General features: G+C 64.2%; 1 protein-coding gene across 6 annotated transcripts in view; it reads right to left on the reverse strand.

Annotated features, from left to right (window-relative positions):
- Positions 1 to 2,640: 2,640 nt before the first annotated feature.
- ABCA3 (ATP binding cassette subfamily A member 3) overlaps positions 2,641 to 17,350 on the reverse strand; it is a 43,698-nt gene continuing 28,988 nt past the window's right edge. For 5 of the 6 annotated variants that reach the window (XM_037814615.1, XM_037814613.1, XM_037814616.1 and 2 more), the window contains 14 exons: positions 16,887 to 17,070; positions 15,773 to 16,076; positions 14,001 to 14,274; positions 11,537 to 11,741; positions 10,988 to 11,207; positions 10,052 to 10,237; positions 8,182 to 8,354; positions 7,325 to 7,453; positions 7,043 to 7,237; positions 5,145 to 5,332; positions 4,650 to 4,820; positions 4,213 to 4,403; positions 4,029 to 4,102; positions 2,641 to 3,525 (listed from right to left, as the gene is read on the reverse strand). In XM_037814615.1, coding sequence (XP_037670543.1) covers positions 3,394 to 3,525; positions 4,029 to 4,102; positions 4,213 to 4,403; positions 4,650 to 4,820; positions 5,145 to 5,332; positions 7,043 to 7,237; positions 7,325 to 7,453; positions 8,182 to 8,354; positions 10,052 to 10,237; positions 10,988 to 11,207; positions 11,537 to 11,741; positions 14,001 to 14,274; positions 15,773 to 16,076; positions 16,887 to 17,070 — 2,626 coding nt within the window. In that variant the 3' untranslated portion in view covers positions 2,641 to 3,393. The remainder of the gene's footprint in view (positions 3,526 to 4,028; positions 4,103 to 4,212; positions 4,404 to 4,649; positions 4,821 to 5,144; positions 5,333 to 7,042; positions 7,238 to 7,324; positions 7,454 to 8,181; positions 8,355 to 10,051; positions 10,238 to 10,987; positions 11,208 to 11,536; positions 11,742 to 14,000; positions 14,275 to 15,772; positions 16,077 to 16,886; positions 17,071 to 17,350) is intronic. The other variant, XM_037814618.1, reaches the window with a different exon arrangement.

A 17,350-nucleotide genomic window follows, 5' to 3' on the forward strand; every position in this document is an offset into this window, starting at 1 on the left:
TATACTTGGAAGTGGTTAAAACAGATTTTAGGTTGTATGTTACCACAATAAGAATTGAAAAACAAAACCCTGTGGACCTATACAACACAAGAGTAGATTGTGGACATTGGCTGTAATTAATATAGTAACATTGGTTCATTGATCATCAGAGGTTCCACCACTTTCCACCAATGCGAAGTGTTAACAAGGACACAGTGTGAGGGGTTTATGGGCCTCTACTTTCTGCAGGAGTTTTCTGTAAAACTACAGCTGCTCTAATAGAAAGAATGAATGAACCAGCTGCCCTGGCTGCTGCCCCTGCCCTGCTCTCAGGCCCTGGGGGAGCCCAGGTGGACTTCCCTGGGCCTTCAGTCCTGCCACACCTGCCTCAGTGGCCCAGAGAACCACCCAATGTGCAAACGTTGAGCACCACCTCCTCCGTGTGTGCAAGGAAGTGGCTGGGTGTGCAGGCCCCATCAGATGTGCCTGCTCGTCTGCAGCCAGCCCGAGTGTTGCCTTGGGCACTTATTCTGGCCTGGCTGGTGTGGGGCTCCCAGCCTCGGTCCCCTTTGCTGCTGTGAGACTGGGCTGGGGGTCCCCAGTATTCAGGTGCCCTGGGCTTTCCCTGGAAGCCTGGTGCAACATACATGAACTTTTGCATTATCCCCAACTCTTCCCTCTCCAAGGGGCCCTGGAGAACAGATGTTCCCCCATCAGGGAAAATAAATCTAGGCTTGAGGAAAACAGTGCTGTCCTCAGAAGGTATGCCCAGGAGGAAAACATGAAGTGTAGAAGCTGACAGGCCAGTTTGTGACCCTTAATCTGAAGGCACACGTAGCCGAACATGCCGTGCCTGTGCTGCAGCCTTGTTCCCTGTCTTCAAATCTCACAAGCATCGTCCTGTCCCCTGGTCAGTGAGGACCAAAGAATCTCAGCCTCTCCTCCCGCTCCGGAAAAATGCCGTATCCCACTTTCCAAGCTGGGGTGTATGAGTCATTCTTGGGTCTGTCGCACCCCTCGAGGTTCCACAGGAGGCTGTCCTGTTACACAACCCTCGACTCAGAACACCCGGATTAAAGATTTGGGATTGAAATTTGCTCAGCCAGAAACTGTCCTGTTTGCTTTACTTTTCTAAGTCCTGCGCCCTTGGCGGGGAGTGGGGTGGGGTGTGGCCGCTTGTGCCGAGGCCTGTGGCTTCCAGCTCTAACGGACAGCACGGTGTTCGTGGGGGAGCCTCCCCGAGGAAGGCAGAGCCTGTGTTTACTCCCCGGTAGTACCAAGTCTGGGCCGCGAGCAGCCGAGGGGGCCTTCTGCCCGCCCCTTCTAGCTGCCGCATCCAGGGGCCGTGAGGGTGCTGCAGTGGAACTCGGGGCCTGGAGCCCGGGCGCCTGGAGGTCGGAGGACGGTCGCAGCACCCTCTCGGGCTCCGCGCGCGGCAGAGACGCAGATTTCTGTCTCCGAGGCCAGCCGCGAGCAGCAAGCGCTTCCCCCCGGCTCCCCGGGGTGCAGGCGGCTGCCACCCGGGCGGCCCTAGCCCCTCATGCCCGGGCAGGCGGCGCACGGGGTCATCCGCCTGCAGCCTCGCCTCCGGTAGGGACCGGGCCACGCACGGCGGCCGCGTCCCGCACCGCTGGGGCCCCCAGTGGCTCACAGCCGCCACGGCGAACGCCACAGCAGCGCGGGCAGGGGCTTCCGCGGGCCACGCGCCCGCCTCTCCGGCCGCCGCTGCACCCACCCCCCGGCTCCCTCGCCGCGCGGCGGCGGCGGCGGCGGCAGCGATTCCGCACGCCCCCGTTTAAAGGCCGCTCGGTCTCCTCCGCGGGTCCCGGCAAGCCCTGGCCTCTCGCCTCCCGTCAGTGGGTCCTGCTGACTCTGCACCGGAGGACCCCCGGCCCCCGCGTGTGCTGTCCCTGCAGTCCCGACCCAACGGAGAAAAAGGGCGGCCGCAAGCTCGCATCCCCGGTGAGGGCTCCACGTGTGCCGGTCGCGAGCCGCGGGACCAAAAAGCAGGAGGACAGGGTGGCGGGCAGGGGGCGGGGCCGACAGCCCTGGGGGCGGGGCACCGGGCGGGAAGGCGGGGCCTCCAGGCAGGGGCGGGGCGCCGGGCGTGGGCGCGCTTGCGCTGCCAGGAGGGTCGCGAGCACGCGCGGGCACAAGGCCGCCTGTCGACTCTTTCTCTTTGAAGCCCACGGGCACCCCGAGCTTAACTTTTTGAACGTGAACTAAGTGACAGCTTGAAGTTTTAAAGGGAATAAAAGACCTTCCGGAAACTATCTCTAGTGTGCATAAGCTATCAGAGAATGATAAAAATGCAAAGTTGAAACTGTCCCAAATGAACTGAAAGGATTAACAAGCCGAGCCTTTTCTAAAGCTATGAATTCTAAGGGAGGATAAAGGCGCAGACATCTTTATCATGGAGTTTTAGGAAACCATAGCAACTGTGGTGCATAAATAAAAAGGTGCTCGTGCTAAGTCTGAGGCCTCCTGGCCCCGGAGCTGCCTCCCAGCACCCTTGCCAATCCCGAACGGATCTAAACTGGCTCCCACGGGTGTTTCCGGCTTATTCCTTTGCCTCAGGGTGATGCGTTGGTAACCTTATTACCTCCCGCTTGTCAGGAACCCTGTGCCACCTTGTTCTGGGTGCGAGTCACAGACCACGACTGTGTTCCCCACAGCCTTTATTTCCCGGACAGTCACGTATGTTCAGTGTGTTCCCAACACTGGCCCGAGCCCCTAGGGGTGTCGTGTCAGAAATGAGGACTGCGCTCTGCGTCTGGGTGCACCATCCCCCACTGTGCCAGAAGGTTCCGGAACATGCCAGTGGGATGATGCCTGGCCTTAGCTCTGCGTCTGTAGACGTCCACACCCCAGGGAGCAGTGTGCAGCGATTCCAAGACGCCCTCCCGGGCCGCGCTGGGAGCTAAGAACCTGGCACTCTAATTACTGCCGACCTTTTCCCTTCACTGACGGAGATCTGCCACTTCCGTTGGTTCACCGCGCTCTGGTGCACCCGGCTGTACCCCAAGCTCCTTCCTAGCTCGCCCTTGGGAGGCCTGGCGTCCCATGTGTGTGTGCTTCCCAGGTGTGCCCTCCTCACGGGACTCAGGCCCGAGCCCCCGGTCAGTGGCAGCCCCTCCTGCGGCCCCTCTCCGCCCCGCTGTGCACACACAGACCCCGGGCCGCGCTCGGTTTGGGGACGTGCGTCCCAGAGGGGTCAGAAGTGGGTGTCTGCACACTGTTTCCCAGGTGAGGGCTGGTCGGGTGGCCCCTACCGTGTTACACCTTGATTTCTCACGACCATCATAGAAAAGAGTGATTACAAACAAAGGTGCAGGACAAAACGGACTCGGAAGGCAGGATGCCGTGAGCTCCTACCCCGCCCCGCCGGGCGCCTGGGAGGCTGCAGAGGGCACCTCACGGCCCTTGGTCCTCGGCTGCTGGCTGCAGGTGGGCGAAGCTCAGGAACACCTGCTCCAGCGAGATCTGGCTCACTGAGTAGTCGTCCACCCCGTATGTCTCCTTGGCTCTCTCCAGGGTGCCAAACACCTTTGGGGAGGCAGAAAAGCCACTGTTCACGGAGGCAGGGCTCCTCGCCTGGGTCTGGGGTCCTCTAGCAACAGGGGTGACAAGGCCCCCGAATATCGTGCCAATGCCCCGGCCTTGCCCCAGAGTGCCTGCAGGAAGCCGGCCCATGGGGTTGGCTGGAGGAGATGTGCAGGTGTGCACTAGCTGCAGGTGCAAGTGGGGTGGGGCCTGGCTTCCCGCTGGCTGTGTCCAGTTCCGCACATGAGCACATGACCTTGAGCAAACCAGGTTCCCTCTGGGCCGGCTTCCTTTTTGGCACCAGATTCCACCCCACTCAAACATTTTGGGTATAAAACCCTGAACCCATCAGGTGCTGTGATTCATGCTGGAGGAGGAACTGCCAAAGGACTGAAATTGATTTCTGCCTGGGAAGAGAAGCCAGTTGCCACGGAGAAGTGGCAGCTGCAAGGGAACTTCCCCAGCCCCAGCCAGGGGCCTGGCCCAGACACGGAGCCCACACTCACCTTCGCCCAGCTGAGGCCGTGGCCGGGCAGGTGGTAGTGGACCATCCCTTGGTGCTCATCTTCCAGGACGCTGCCTGCACAGAGCAGAGACCGTTTTCCCACGAGGCCCAGGCTGGAGGCTGGGGTGGGCGGCCGGGGGTCAGGGCTGTGGGGTGACGCGGGGGCCACCAGAGCTGGCACCCACCTGGGAAGGTCAGGTTCACGAATGCCTTGAACTCCTCCAGGGCCTCCTCCTGCCTGTCGTGCCGGACCTTGGCCCGCAGGGAGTAGCCGCTGCCAAATTTGCTCTTGAGGTGCTGCGGGCTGCCCAGGCACTTGAACTGGCCCTGCACCATGATGGCCAGGCGGGTGCACAGGGCCTCACACTCCTCCATGCTGCCGAGAGAGGGCGGGAGGCCTGAGGCAGGGCCGCGGATGTTGACGCCCTGATCGGGCTGTTCCTGATCCCCCTGCTCAGTGCGGGAATCCCCTCGCAGACGCTGCTCCGGCTGCTGGCAGGTGTTCAGTCCATCCCGCCCCTGCCCAGCCCACCCCTCTCCCAAAGCTCCCAGCCCCAGCCCCAGCCCCTGTCCCAGCTCTCCCACCGATCCCACACTGACCCCACACAGCCCCAGGCCCTACCTGTGGGAGGTGATGACAATGGCCTTGCCGGACTCACGGGCCCGGGCTATGGTGTCCCAGAGCAGGCGCCGGGCCACGGGGTCCATGCCAGTGGACGGCTCGTCCAGGAAGATGACCGCGGGGTCTCCGATGAGGGCGATGCCTGTGCTCAGCTTCCGTTTGTTGCCGCCGCTGGAGGCAGGAGGTGCCAGGGGAGTGACAGCCCGCCAATCAGCAGGGGTGCCCGGACTGCGGCACGACCCCAAGGCCAGGCACTGTAGAGGTGCCCCAGCCGAGACAGGGGGACGAGCCGCACTCAGAGCCTCACAGAAACGCTGCACCAGGAGGCTGCTCCAACCCCCTCCCGGGGTGAGCGGGGACCGCTGACGGGGCCCCCTCCACAGCCCTGGCTGGCCCGGTCTGCAGGTATCCAAGCAGGGAAGTCGGGTGCCGGGCATGCTCTGCTAAGGGGCTCCCTGAGCTGCAGGGCCCGAGCGGGCCAGCCCAGGGTCGCACCTGTAGGTCCGGACCAGCTTGTTGGCGTGCGGCTCCAGCAGCAGGCCCCGCAGCATGTGCTCCACGCAGGCCCCGATGTGGCGCTCGGGGACGCCCCGGAGCCGGGCGTACATGACCAGCATCTCCCGCCCCGTCATGTGGTCCAGCAGGGCGTCGAACTGCGGGCAGTAGCCGATCCGCCGCCGCACCTGAGGTTCAAGCACAGCCCGTGTGCAGCGTGGTCAGAGGGATGCAGGGGAGGCAGACACGGCGAAGGGCCTGAGGCCATCCTGCCTTGGGGTGGCCCCTGGCGCTGGGCTGAGTGGCAGGTCAGCGGGGCCCTGGGGAGGGGGCAGCTGGCTCAGGGATGCCAGCAGCAGCCACTCAGCCTCAGAGACACTACATGGACGTGCCCTCCCTTGGCCTCCGTGCCGAGGGGTCGGGAAGGGTCCGGTTGGAACCTGGCCTGTTGCCGGCCGCCATGGGAGTGGACGGGGAAGCACGGTGCCACGGCTTATCAAAGCGGGCAGCGTGCGCGGCTTTCCAGAGAAGCACAACCTTCTGGTTGCGAGTGGGGACCCCCCATCCGTTCACCAGGCTAACGAGCGCCTCTCTCTTCTCCTTGACTCAAAAGAAAGGGCCTGCCGGGCACCCACGGGTGCAGCACCTCTCAGGCAGAAGGGCGGCCAGCTCGGAACAGCTCCAGCAGAGCCCAGGCCCCATGAGGCCCTCGGGCCGGAGGAGTGAGCCGCTGGGGCCGGGGTGAGATGGGCTTTTTCCCCTTTACCTTTCTTGGGGTTCTCAGGCTTCTGAAATCTGTTTTCAAGTAGTGGAAGAAAATCTGTTCCCCCTTCCCCCCGACTCTTTCCCCTTGTCTTCTGGCAGGAAATTTTCTTTGGTTCTTTTAACGTTTTTTAAATCACGTTTATAGTTTTCTCTTTCCTGCATACATTTTCAAGCTTGTTTATTTAAATACAGTTGCTTTTGGATCTGAAAATTGCAAACGTAAAGCCTATGGATTTGTTTCTCCTCTCGGGCCCTTGTTTTTGCACTCTTTTCTTCTGTTTTTAACTATTTTTCAACTGCATGCTGTGCCTGGCCCTTAAACGTTATCTGTGGGGGTCTCGGAGGCACGGGGTAGAGCTTCGCCTGCGCCAGGGAGGACCTGCGTGTGCTTCGGGCCCTGGGGGCACGGCTGTCTGGACCACCCTGCCCAACCTGCGAGACCACCACCATCACCCAGCAGGGCACCTGTCGTCTCCTCTCTCCCCTGCTCTGCTCAGTGCCCGGAACCTTCCACGCAACCCCCAGCAGGGAGCAGGACTGCCTGTGACCCATCCTCACCCTGAGGGGACAGCCCTTTGGGGCTCAGTCCGACATGGGGAAGTCACAGCACACCCCAGAGCAGACGGGCCCCGGCTTTCGTCTCTGTCCCCTTCACTTGCTGAGTCACCGAGCCCAAGCCCGAGGTGCCGGGAGTGGAAAGCACCTGCTGGGCCGGCAGCTGGGTCAGCGCTGGGCTCACTGGTCAGCGCCCAGCTAGATTTGGGCCTTGGAGGATCCGGAGGACCAGGTTCCCCATTTCTATTCCATTCGGCACCGAACACCCCAGGGCCATGGGCCTGTAAACCAGGCCTGGAGACAGGGGAGGGGGTAACTTGTGTGAGTGAGGGGTTGTGGGGGGTCCTGCAGGGCCCTTCTGGCCCACCCTGTCCTCCTCTGAGAGGGGCTGCTCCGGGGCTCGCCCACCAGGCCTGGGCACTTCGGGGGGTTACAGGTGACAAGCCCTGGCTGAGCTGAGCCTCCTGCCTGTTCTCTCCTCCCCGCCGCGTGCTCAGCTCTGGTTCCTCGGCCCTGGCCTTGTCCTGCTGCCCACACACGTGTGCTGTGCCCCCACCCCTGGCCCCGGCTGCACCTGCCTTCCCCACGTCGGAGCGGATGCTGTGGCCCCCGACGAAGGCGTCCCCGGAAGTGATGGCCTCCTCCCCGGTCAGCATCTTGAAGGTGCTGGTTTTCCCGGCGCCGTTGAAGCCCAGCAGGCCGAAGCACTCCCCTTTCTGGACGGCGAGGGTGATCCTGTCCACAGCGAGGAGCGGGGCCTGCTGCTCGTACACCTGAGTGGTCCCCGTGGAAAGCACCAGAATGAGCACCATCCGGCTCTGGGGAAGGGCCACCTGCTCCCCCGGACCCCAGCCCGTCACCTTGCACAGCTCCTTGAGGACCAGCGGCACGTGGGGTGGAGTGTCTGTGGGGCCCCCCAGGACCCTGCTCCTCTCCTCCGCCACGTCCTGGTCTTCTGGAAGCACCGACGCCCGGCTGCGCACATCTGTCTAATTGTTCAGGGCAAAGACGGTGCGGGTGAGCCCCAGCCCGGGGGAGGGCAGAGGGCGGACGCTGAGGGGGTCTGATGGGACGGGGCAGGCAGCAGACTCGGGGGGCTCTCGGAGGTGCCCCGCTGTGCTGCCCGGCCCTTCCTCGGGAAGAGGCATTAACAAGTGTGAACCACCTAAGAACAGCAGCTGTGTGGGGCTCAGAGGACACCCCAGAGCTCTGCTGAGGGGGCAGAGGGTGCCTCCACCAGGGGAGGGGGACACCTCCTTCCCGAGGGGCCGGGGCACCTTACAGCTCGGCCTCCCCAGGTTCACCTGCAAACCACAGCTGCCTGACTGCCAAGAAAACATATATGTGCAAGGGGCTAGGAAGGTTCCCCTAGGCTGCTGCCCCACCATGGCCCCCCATAGTCTCCTCAGGCCCCCACAACCCCCCACGGCCCCCTCAGGCCCCCTAGGACACCACAACCCCCTCAGGCCCCCCTAGAACCCTACAGCCCCCTATGGCCCCCTCAGGCCACTCTAGGGCCCTACAGCCCCCCACACCCCCTTGGGCCCCCCTGGGACCACTGGCCTCCTCATTTCCAAGGCCTTCATGGCTGGAGCGCATCTGCAGGTGGGGGCGTGAGGAGCTGCTGGGGCCCCAAGGGGCCGGCACCGTCCCCCACCCCTGGGGAGAGAGCAGGAGCAGCCCGACGCTGGGCCCCTGGACTGGCCGGGGCACTCACCAGCACCCAGCTCCTCCGGGGGGCACAGAGGATGGCTCTCAGTCTCCTCGGGAGGCCGGTCTCGACGAGGAAGAGCAGGGTGAGGTGCACGCACCCCGAGACGGCCATGGAGGTCGCGAACCTGCCGACACCCGGGGTGCGCCAAGCGTAGAAGTTCTCCTGGTACTCGATGTCTGCGCGGGCAAGGGGAGACGGCCGTCACCCCATGCCCCTCCCCTGGGTTCCCACCTGCCAGGGCCGCAGCCCCCAGCCCACCCTCTCCATGGGGCTGAGGCCCCGCCCGGGCAGCCCCCCATTTGTCTTCCCCAAGGGGAGTCCTGAAAACAGCGACAGGGACCCTCCCGGGCTGCAGTGACAGCCTTCCCTATGGGTGAGCCTCAGCCCCACCTGTCCCTGCATCGGGCTCCACGCACAGAGCAGACGCGCCTGGGCCCGTGGCTGGGGGGGGTTGGAGAGGGGACAGCACAGCTGGCGGTGCCCCCTGGAGCAAGGGCACCCGAGGCAGCAGAGTGTCCGGGGCAGCAGAGACCCCGAGGGGCCCAGGGCTTGGCACGGGGGCCATGGCAGAGCTGTGCCCATGCCTGGGGGAGGCCGTCCGGGGTGGGAAGGGGTGTGGGTGGGCTGAGAAAGGACCCTGACAGGAAGTCCAGCTCTAAGCCCAGGGAGCTGCGGGAGACCTTTTAGGAAATCGCCTGTAGGTTAGTTAGCTGAGGATCTCGCACCCTGGCTGAGGGCTGGCCCCAAATCTCCTGACAAGAGACCTTGTGGAGGAAGGCAGGAGCCCTGAGGCCTCATACCCAGGGCCGGGCTGGGATGCAGGGAGGCCTTGGGAGGACGGGCCACGACTGGGGGGGGCACGTCCAGGGCCCAGGGACGCCGAGGGTTGCCAGGTCCTTGCAGACAGCGAGGCCGGGCACAGCCTCCCTGCAAAGAACCAGCCCTGCCATTTTGGGCTTCTGACCACCCCAGCCGTGGGCGAGGGGATTTCTGCTGCTTGAAGACACCCAGCAGTGGTGCTTTGCTGCAGCCAGGACAGAGCGGAGGGGACGGGGGCTGGAGGGGACACGGCAGACGCTGGTCGGGACACACATGGCCCGATGCGGGGCTGTGGGGCCGGGGAGGCGTTTCAGCAAGTGTGTGTGCACACTTGCGTGTGTGGGTGCACTCAGGACCGTTCCTGGGGGGCCGTGTGGGGGATGCACTGGGAGGGGGTGAAGCCCAAGAGGGCAGAGCGAGAGGGCCCAGGGGAGACGTGCATGTGGGGGCTGGAAGGCGGCGACAGTGAGGTGCGAGATGGCTGACTCAGGCGGTCCCCGAGGTGAGGGCTGCGACGAGTGGCCAGGGGACGCCGTGGGCTCTGGCTGAAGGGCCGGGTCACCTGTCCTGGGCCCCGGGAGCAGAGAGGTGTGGCGTGCCTGGGGGGTGCTGGGCCACGGAGAGAAGGGGCAGTGGTGTGCAGGCAAAGGGGTGCAAGGCGGTCATTTCCAAGCGGAAAAGGCCTTTCACGGGCAGAGAGGAAGGGATCCCTTCAAAGGGGGAGCTCTGGGGATCTGAGCTAAAGGGAGTGGGAGCCGCAGGGGTGGAAGAGGGTTCCTTCTCTGGACCCCAAGGCTCCAGGTCTCTTGCTGGGTAAGAGGGGCCGAGGACTGGGGGCACAGTGGGGGCACAAGGCCTGCTCCCACCCTCTGGGGCCTGGTCTCGAGGGAGCTGGCCATAGGCAGAGACAGGCGCCCATGTGGCGAGATGGAGGCGTCCGGACCCCGCAGGGCACGGCGGTGGGACAGGCCGCCCGGGAGAAGGTGGGAGCCGGGCGACGGCGGAGAGAGGCCCACCCCCCCAGCCCTCCCAGGACCCCGCGGCGGACACGCACTGTACTTCCTGCAGTAGTGGGTGGCCACCTCAGACGACGTGCAGTATCGCCGGGTCTCATAGTTCTCATAGAAGCTGCTGACGGCCATGCCCAGGCAGTGGCTGGGCAGCACCAGGAACACCTGGTCCAGGGCTCTGGAGAGCTCCTCCAACTTCACCGCTGCCGCGAGGAGACGGGCTGTCAGTCCTGGAGGGCACAGCCCCCCAGGGCAATCACCCAGGAACGGTGGGTCCCCCACATGCCTGGCAGTTCCATCCCCTCCCTGCTGCCTGGGGCGCATAGCAGGTGTCCCCAGCACGCCAGATATAGGCCGTCCCAGGCTGAGGGTGAGGGGGGTCCCAGAGGAGGGGGTCCTGGGGAAGGGGGGGTCCCAGGGGAGGGGTCCCGGGGGAGGGGGTCCCGGGGGAAGGGGGGTCCCGGGGGAGGGGTCCCAGGGGAGGGGGTCCTGGGAGAAGGGGGGTCCCGGGGAGGGGTCCCAGGGGAGGGGTCCCGGGGGAAGGGGGGGGTCCTGGGGGAGGGGTCCCAGGGGAGGGGGTCCTGGGGGAAGGGGGGTCCCGGGGGAGGGGTCCCGGGGGAGGGGGTCCTGGGGGAAGGGCGGTCCCGGGGGAGGGGGTCCCGGGGGGAAGGGGGGGTCCCGGGGGAGGGTCCCGGGGGAGGAGGGTCCTGGGGAAGGGGGGTCCTGGGGGAGGGGTCCCAGGGGAAGGGGGGGTCCTGGGGGAAGGGGGGTCCCGCGGGGAGGGGGGTCCCGGGGGAGGGGTCCCAGGGGAGGGGTCCCGGGGGAAGGGGGGTCCCGGGGGAGGGGTCCCGGGGGAGGGGTCCCAGGGGAGGGGGTCCTGGGGGAAGGGGGGGTCCCGGGGGAGGGGTCCCAGGGGAGGGGTCCCAGGGGGAGGGGGGGTCCCGGGGGAGGGGTCCCAGGGGAGGGGCCCGTGTGCCCACCTGGGATGCGCATGACCGTGACCACGAGGAAGGTGGCGACGCCCGAGAGGACGTTGAGGACAGTCAGCCTGGTGTAGGCGGTGGCCGCGCTCGGGAAGAGGAAGCTGGCCAGGTACATGAGGGGGACGCCGGCCCAGCCGTACAGCAGGAGCAGCAGCAGGGCGTCCGCCTCGTGGCCGTCCCGCGTGAAGGCCCGCACGTCGAAGGCTCGGAACACCCCCTGGGCAGCAGGAGAGGGCCCGCCTGGCCGTCAGCCCCGCAGACCCCACCAGGGTGGCTTCCAGCAGGGCAGGTTCCCCTGTGCCCCTCGCCGAGGGCGACTTAACAGGGCCCAGGCTCTGCCGACCATGGGCAGGATGCTGGCTGGGGGAACCTGGCTGGCCATGGGGATGTGGGGCAGGGGCTGCCAAGGAGGCGAGGGGAGGCTGCGGGCATTTCCCACTGTCCTCGCAGAGTCGGGGGCTGGGGCTGCCAGGCCGGTCCCTGAGATGTGCAGGTGCCTGTGTGACCCCAGCTCTCCCCACGCCCCCAGGCTGGCCCCGCACTCACCAGCAGCAGCAGGCTGGGGACGAGGAAGGAGAGGAGGTCCCACAGCAGAGCCGAGAGCCAGAAATGCGCCACGTGGACCCCGCTGACCAGCTGGACGTGCTTGGCCCCGGTGGTCCTCTCACTCACTGCCAGGATGGAGAACGTGCTGGCCAGGAACGCCATGGCGAAGAGCAAGTTGAGGGTGATGTCGAATCCCTTGCGGCCCCTGTGAGGCACAGGGTGGTCGGAGCAGGAGGCAGCTTCTCCGCCTGGGGCCCCCACCAGCCTCGTTCTTTGTGCCGCCTGAGGTCAGACCCGTTATTCGTGCCTGGGTTCCTCCCAGAGCTGACTGACCCCCTCAGACACACACCACACTGCTCGGTGCCAGCCCACCCTGCAGGGGCGACTCTCACAGCATAAAAACCCTCAGTCTTTCAAAAAACGGTGCTGGATCAAGCACAAATCAACATGGAAAGAATAAAGCCAACCCCTGAGTTACAACGTACACACAAATGGACCTAAGCACAAGAGCCAACGCTATAGAACTCCTAGAGGAAAACACAGGGCAAACCTTCAAGACCTTGGGTTAGGCAGTGGTTTCTTAGATATGACCCCAAGAGTACAACTGACAAAAGAAAAAATAGGTGAAGTCAACTTCTTCACAATAAAAACCTTTTGTGCTGCAAGTAATACCGTCAAGAAAGTGAAAAGAAAACCCACTGAATGGGGGATGGTATTTGCAAATTATGTATCTTATAAGGCGATTCGCATCCAGAATATATAAAGAACTCCTACAACTCAACAACAAAAAGACAACAACCGAATTTAAAAATGGGTGAAAGACTTGAACAGACATTTCTCCAAAGAAGATACACAGATGGTCAAGAAGCACATGAAAAGATGCTCAACGTCATCAGCTACCAGGGACACGCGAATGAAAACCACAACGAGATTCCACTTCACACTCCCCCATAATAAAAAAAACAAAAAACAGGAAATGAGTGTTGGGAAGGACGAGGGGAAATACATTTTGGTGGGAATGGAAAATGGGGTGGCCGCTGTGGAAGACAATTTGGCGGCTCCTCAGAAAGTTCAACACAGAATTACCCTATGGCCCGGCAATTCCACCCGAAGAGAAATGGAAAACCAAGTCCTCGCAGAAACCTACACACAAGAGCTCATAATGGCTCCATAATAGCCCCAAAACATGAATAACCCACATGTCCGTCAGCTGTCGAATGGGTAAAGAGCCTCTGACGTATCCTCCCCTACCATGGAGCATAATTTGGGGGAAAAACAGAAAGAATGAAGTACTGACTCAGAAGGTAACAGGGATGAACCAAGAGAACACTATGCTAGAGAAGGAAGCCAGATACAAAAGGCCTCAAAATTGTACGAGTCCATCAGAGGAAACGTCCAGAAGAGGCAAACCCACAGACCAGCGGTGGCTGGGCACTGGGAAGGAGGGGTGGGGACTGGCTGCTAATGCTTACGGGTTTCTTTTTGGAGTGAGGACAATGTTCTAAAACTACACTGTGCAGCTGGTTGCATTATCCTGAATCTACTAAAATCCACTGGATTGTACCCTTTAGGTGGGTGAAGCTTGCAGCACGTGATTCCTCTCTCAAAAGCCGTTAGAAAGAGACAGAAACCCTCCTTCCCCTGCCCCACAGCGAGCCCAGAAGCCTCAGCTGAGCTTTGGGGTCTCACAGCCAGGAGCTCTCTGTGCCGACGGCTGTCCCTTTTCCGGGAACCCCTTCCTGGGGCCCCACTCTGTGGTGACCAAGGCCTTGCCCAGCTTTCAAGGGCCCCGAGTGGTGCCCCCTCCCCGTGCCCTCCCACGGCCCCCAGCCTGGCCTCAGCACGTGCTCCGTCTTTGCGCTCGCCCTTCCCGGGCCTGTCGAGGAGGAGGAGGGCGGGGACGGGGGCGGCCGGGGGCCAGGCCAGGACGGGGAGAGGACACTGCCCTGTGCTCGCTGCCTGACGAACGTGACTGTTCTCAAACTCACTGACTCTTAGCTTCTTCTAGGGGATCCCAGTTTGGGGGCTCTGTGGCTGACACAGGGACGGCTTGACAAGGCGTGAGGAGACGCCTGAACGGGCTTCCTGCCGTGGGGTCACCCCAACCCCCGCCAGGCTCTGCCATCTCTGCCCCCCATCGCCCCGTGCGGTCGGCACAGCTCAGGACCCTGGGGGGGCACTGCCCGGGGATGGCCACAGGGGCGCAGGGGCCATGCTGGAGAGCCCGTGCAGGGGAGGACGGGGAAGACAAGGCCCTGCGAGGTCCACGCCACCTGGGGGTGGGGGTCCCATCAACTGACTCCCACCGAAGGGGCTGAGGAGGAGGTGGGGCCAGGGGGTCCTTCTGGCCCTTTCCCCGGAAGCTTGAGGGTGGACACTGCGTCCGTCCATCCCCGGGGTGCTCAATGACCCCCGTGGGGCCCCTGACCGCGGGCAGAGACTCCTTGGGGGTGGGGGCACGCACGCGCTGAACTGGTCCCTGGCGGCCTGCAGGGTGCTCCGGGGCTGCGGGTAGTTGGAGACCGCGATGGAGGCACGGGGGCCGCACAGCAGCCGGAACAGGAGGCTGTCCACGACGGCCAGGGCGGTGGCCGGGGAGTGGTAGGCCTGGTTGTTGAACAGCGCGGTGACGACCGTCCGCTCGCCCGCGTCCTTGAAGGACACGGACACCAGGCACCGCTCGTCGAAGCCTCCACCCTCCACCGAGGCCCGGAAGATCAGGAACTCCTCCAAGTCGCCTGCGGGAGCAGAGCCAAGTCAGGGGCCGGACCCCCCGGGGGCGCCGAGGGACACTGGCCACCCCACTGGGTTCTCGGCCAAGGCGCGGTGGCAGCCTGGACACACGGACGCCATCCTCAGATGAATGAGGAACACGAGCTGGGGCCCGGGAACCGGCGACTCCATGGAGAGCAGCGAGGGGTCCCTGGGGGGCTGGGAACTCTGAAATTCCCGAGTAAGTTCTTACATCCTCTGAGGATTCCAGCTCCGATGGCCCAGGAACCTGCCCACCTCCACCCACCTCCGGAAGTCAGGGGTAACGAGGGGATCCCCCCATGCCCGGCCCAGGCCCGAGCCCACGGGAGCCCTGTGCCTCATGGCACGGGGAGAAGACGGCACTTGTTTCGGGACTTGGCTGGGCCCGAGCTTCAGTTCAGTCCTGCTGGGCGTGTGTGTGGGGCCCGCCTGCAGCCGGCTGAGCACCCGCTTGGGCCTGGCCCTCTCCCTCGGCTGCAAGACGGGGGTCATAACCTTCACTGTGGGACTGACGTGGGGGTGGAGGGAAGGCCAGGGGGGTGGCCGTGAACGCATGCAAAGTGTGCACTCCATGGCCGTCTGCAAACTCTGCTGTTGTCAAAGAGGAGGAGGCGGTTTCTTCAAACAACAAGTTAGTAAAATTGCACAGCGAGGTGACAGGATGCAAAGGCCCTGCTTGGTAGGGGAGCCAGGCAGCGTGCACTTCCAGGCTCTCAGCCCGGGGCCATGTGCGGCAGCTCAGCGAACCCAAGGCCCGGCTCTCAGAGCTACCGTGCACCGAGAGCCCGAGACCCTGGGGGCCCTGCTGGGGCACTGCCGGCAGTCGGGGCGTGGACCCCACGGGGGTGAGATGGCAGGCGCTGGTGAGGGGCCACTCGCTGGCCTGAGGGGTCCTGTCTGAGAGCCGGGCTCATCTCTAGGGCACCAGCACGGGCAGCCTCTCCCCGAAGGAGAACCTGATTTCAGCCTTGATTTTGTCCTCATTCAGGGAGCTGACCCTAAAGGTTTCTGGTCGGGAGGCAGGAGGGGAGATGTGACACTTAAGCAAGGCACAACCCCTGCTCTAACCCCAGGGCAATAGGAAAGTGTGAGTTAGAAAGGTTGAGTGACCTTAGACCCTAAGGGATTGGAAAACAATGCTGGGTCATGTTAGGGGCACTTGGAGGCCTGGTAAACAAGGAGAAAGGTTACTGAGTGAAGAGTGAGGCTTTGCATTTCGTTTTTGAATGACCCTGAAAAATAGGACTTTGGTGGGTGAATGCGCAGACAAAGCTCAGGCCCGAGAGGCACAGCTGCGATCGGGGAGGCGTTTCCGGAGTCTGTCCGGCATTGCTGGGCACTGCCTGGCCCGGTGGGCTCCCCACCCTCTCCCAGGCATCCAGCCGTGACTGGAGGCAGCAGTGCCAGGGCTGCTGCTCAGCTCCCCGCTGGGCAGGGAATAGCAGGGAGTGCTCGGCCCCGGCGCGCCCGGGGGCCCCTTACCCAGCACCTCGCGGGGCTCCTGGCCCTCAGCCTGCAGCAGGGCCCGCAGGTGCTCTGACAGCTGCTGGTCCAGCCGGGAGGCCCCAGGGACCGAGAAGGGCACAACCGTCCTGCCGTACTGGCCCAGTGTCAGCTTCAGGACGGGGTCGTCTGAGATCTCGGAGGAGTAGCTGATGGCCAGGAGGGCCAGCGTGATGCACGCCAAGGGGACCAGGACCTGTGCCGCCACCATCTTCCACTCCCGCCAGCTGTAGAGAGCCTTCTTCACGAGCATGGCGCAGAACTGCTGGCTGTGGAGCGTGAGCTGCGGCACAAGGGGCGGGTCAGTGCTCGGACCAGGGACTGCCCTCCCCGTCAGCCCCCAGCCCGGCCGGCCACCCCACACACGTGCTGGGAGAACATGGGCAGCGGCCTGTGCCCACACAAACGAGCGGCCAGATGGAAAGCCCCGGATGGCGTGGGGTGGGGTGGAGGGGCTCGGACCTGTTGCTGTAGGTCCCATGCAGCTGCCCCCTGAGGCTTGGGGCTTGCAGCAGCCACGGGGGGGCAGGACAGACACCAGCAGGCCGGCAGCTGGCTTGCCAGAGGGCGCAGGGGCCTGGCTGTGACCCTGCGGTGGACACGTGGAACCAGCCAGAGCCCCGTCTGCTCCCCACACTGCTCCTCGCTTGGAGACACCACCGTGTAGGAACACTCGCAGGACGGACAAACAACCCCGCCAGCCTTCCTGTAGTGACCTCCCCACATTTCCCACGCGCACGTCTGCACTAAAGGGCGCTGGGGCTCAGGGTTGGGTTGACCCCGTGCTGGCTGCTGAGCTGAGGCCCGGGCCTCGGTTTCCCGACTGTAAAATGGGAACAGCACCAGGGAGGTGCTGCGAAGCCTCGTTAGCACGGAGCCAGGCCACAGCTCGCGTGGGACACATAGACCACCGGCAGAGCCACCAGCAGACGTCCGCGCCTGTTCCTGAGTGCCCAGGCTTCAGATCCAGACTGTGCAGAACACGAAGCAGCTGCGCCTGCGTTTCCCCTCTGCCCGCGCACCCGTTAGCAGACATACTGCGACTTGCTCCCTCCCTGCCTGTGCCCGGCCCCGGCCCTGCCTGGATGCTCACCCCAGTGCTGAGCCTGACCGTGGTGCCCTCCTCCTCAACCAGGGCGCCGGTGCCGTCGCTGGGGTCCATCGGCCCGCACGGGCTGTCCACGGCCCAGTCGCTGGCCCGCCGCTCGTGCTGGTACTGCAGGGCCGGGAGCTGCACGGCCTGGACGTCCATGCTCGTGTCGACCAGCTTGCCGACCCTGTCCGGGACACGGTGCTGGTCACGGGACAGCCCCTGGGAGGCGCCGCCAAGCAGCCGTCCAACCCGGGCCACGCCAGACGCTGCCCGGGGCCTGCAGCCGCCCCTGCTGTCAGGGACCCTTGGGGCCCATGCCGAGCCGGCAGCCCAGGTCGGAGCGTTCTGCCGCCAGGTCACAGCTGCGGAGCGGCGGGAGGTGACATCGGGGAGCTCTGGGGGCTCCCAGGTGCCGGAGGCCGGGGCAGACGGGCCAGGCCCAGAGGGGCCCTGGAGCCCAGGAG

This window comes from Choloepus didactylus, chromosome 21, assembly GCF_015220235.1.
Source record: "Choloepus didactylus isolate mChoDid1 chromosome 21, mChoDid1.pri, whole genome shotgun sequence".
In the NCBI taxonomy this organism is placed as follows: Eukaryota; Metazoa; Chordata; class Mammalia; order Pilosa; family Megalonychidae; genus Choloepus; species Choloepus didactylus.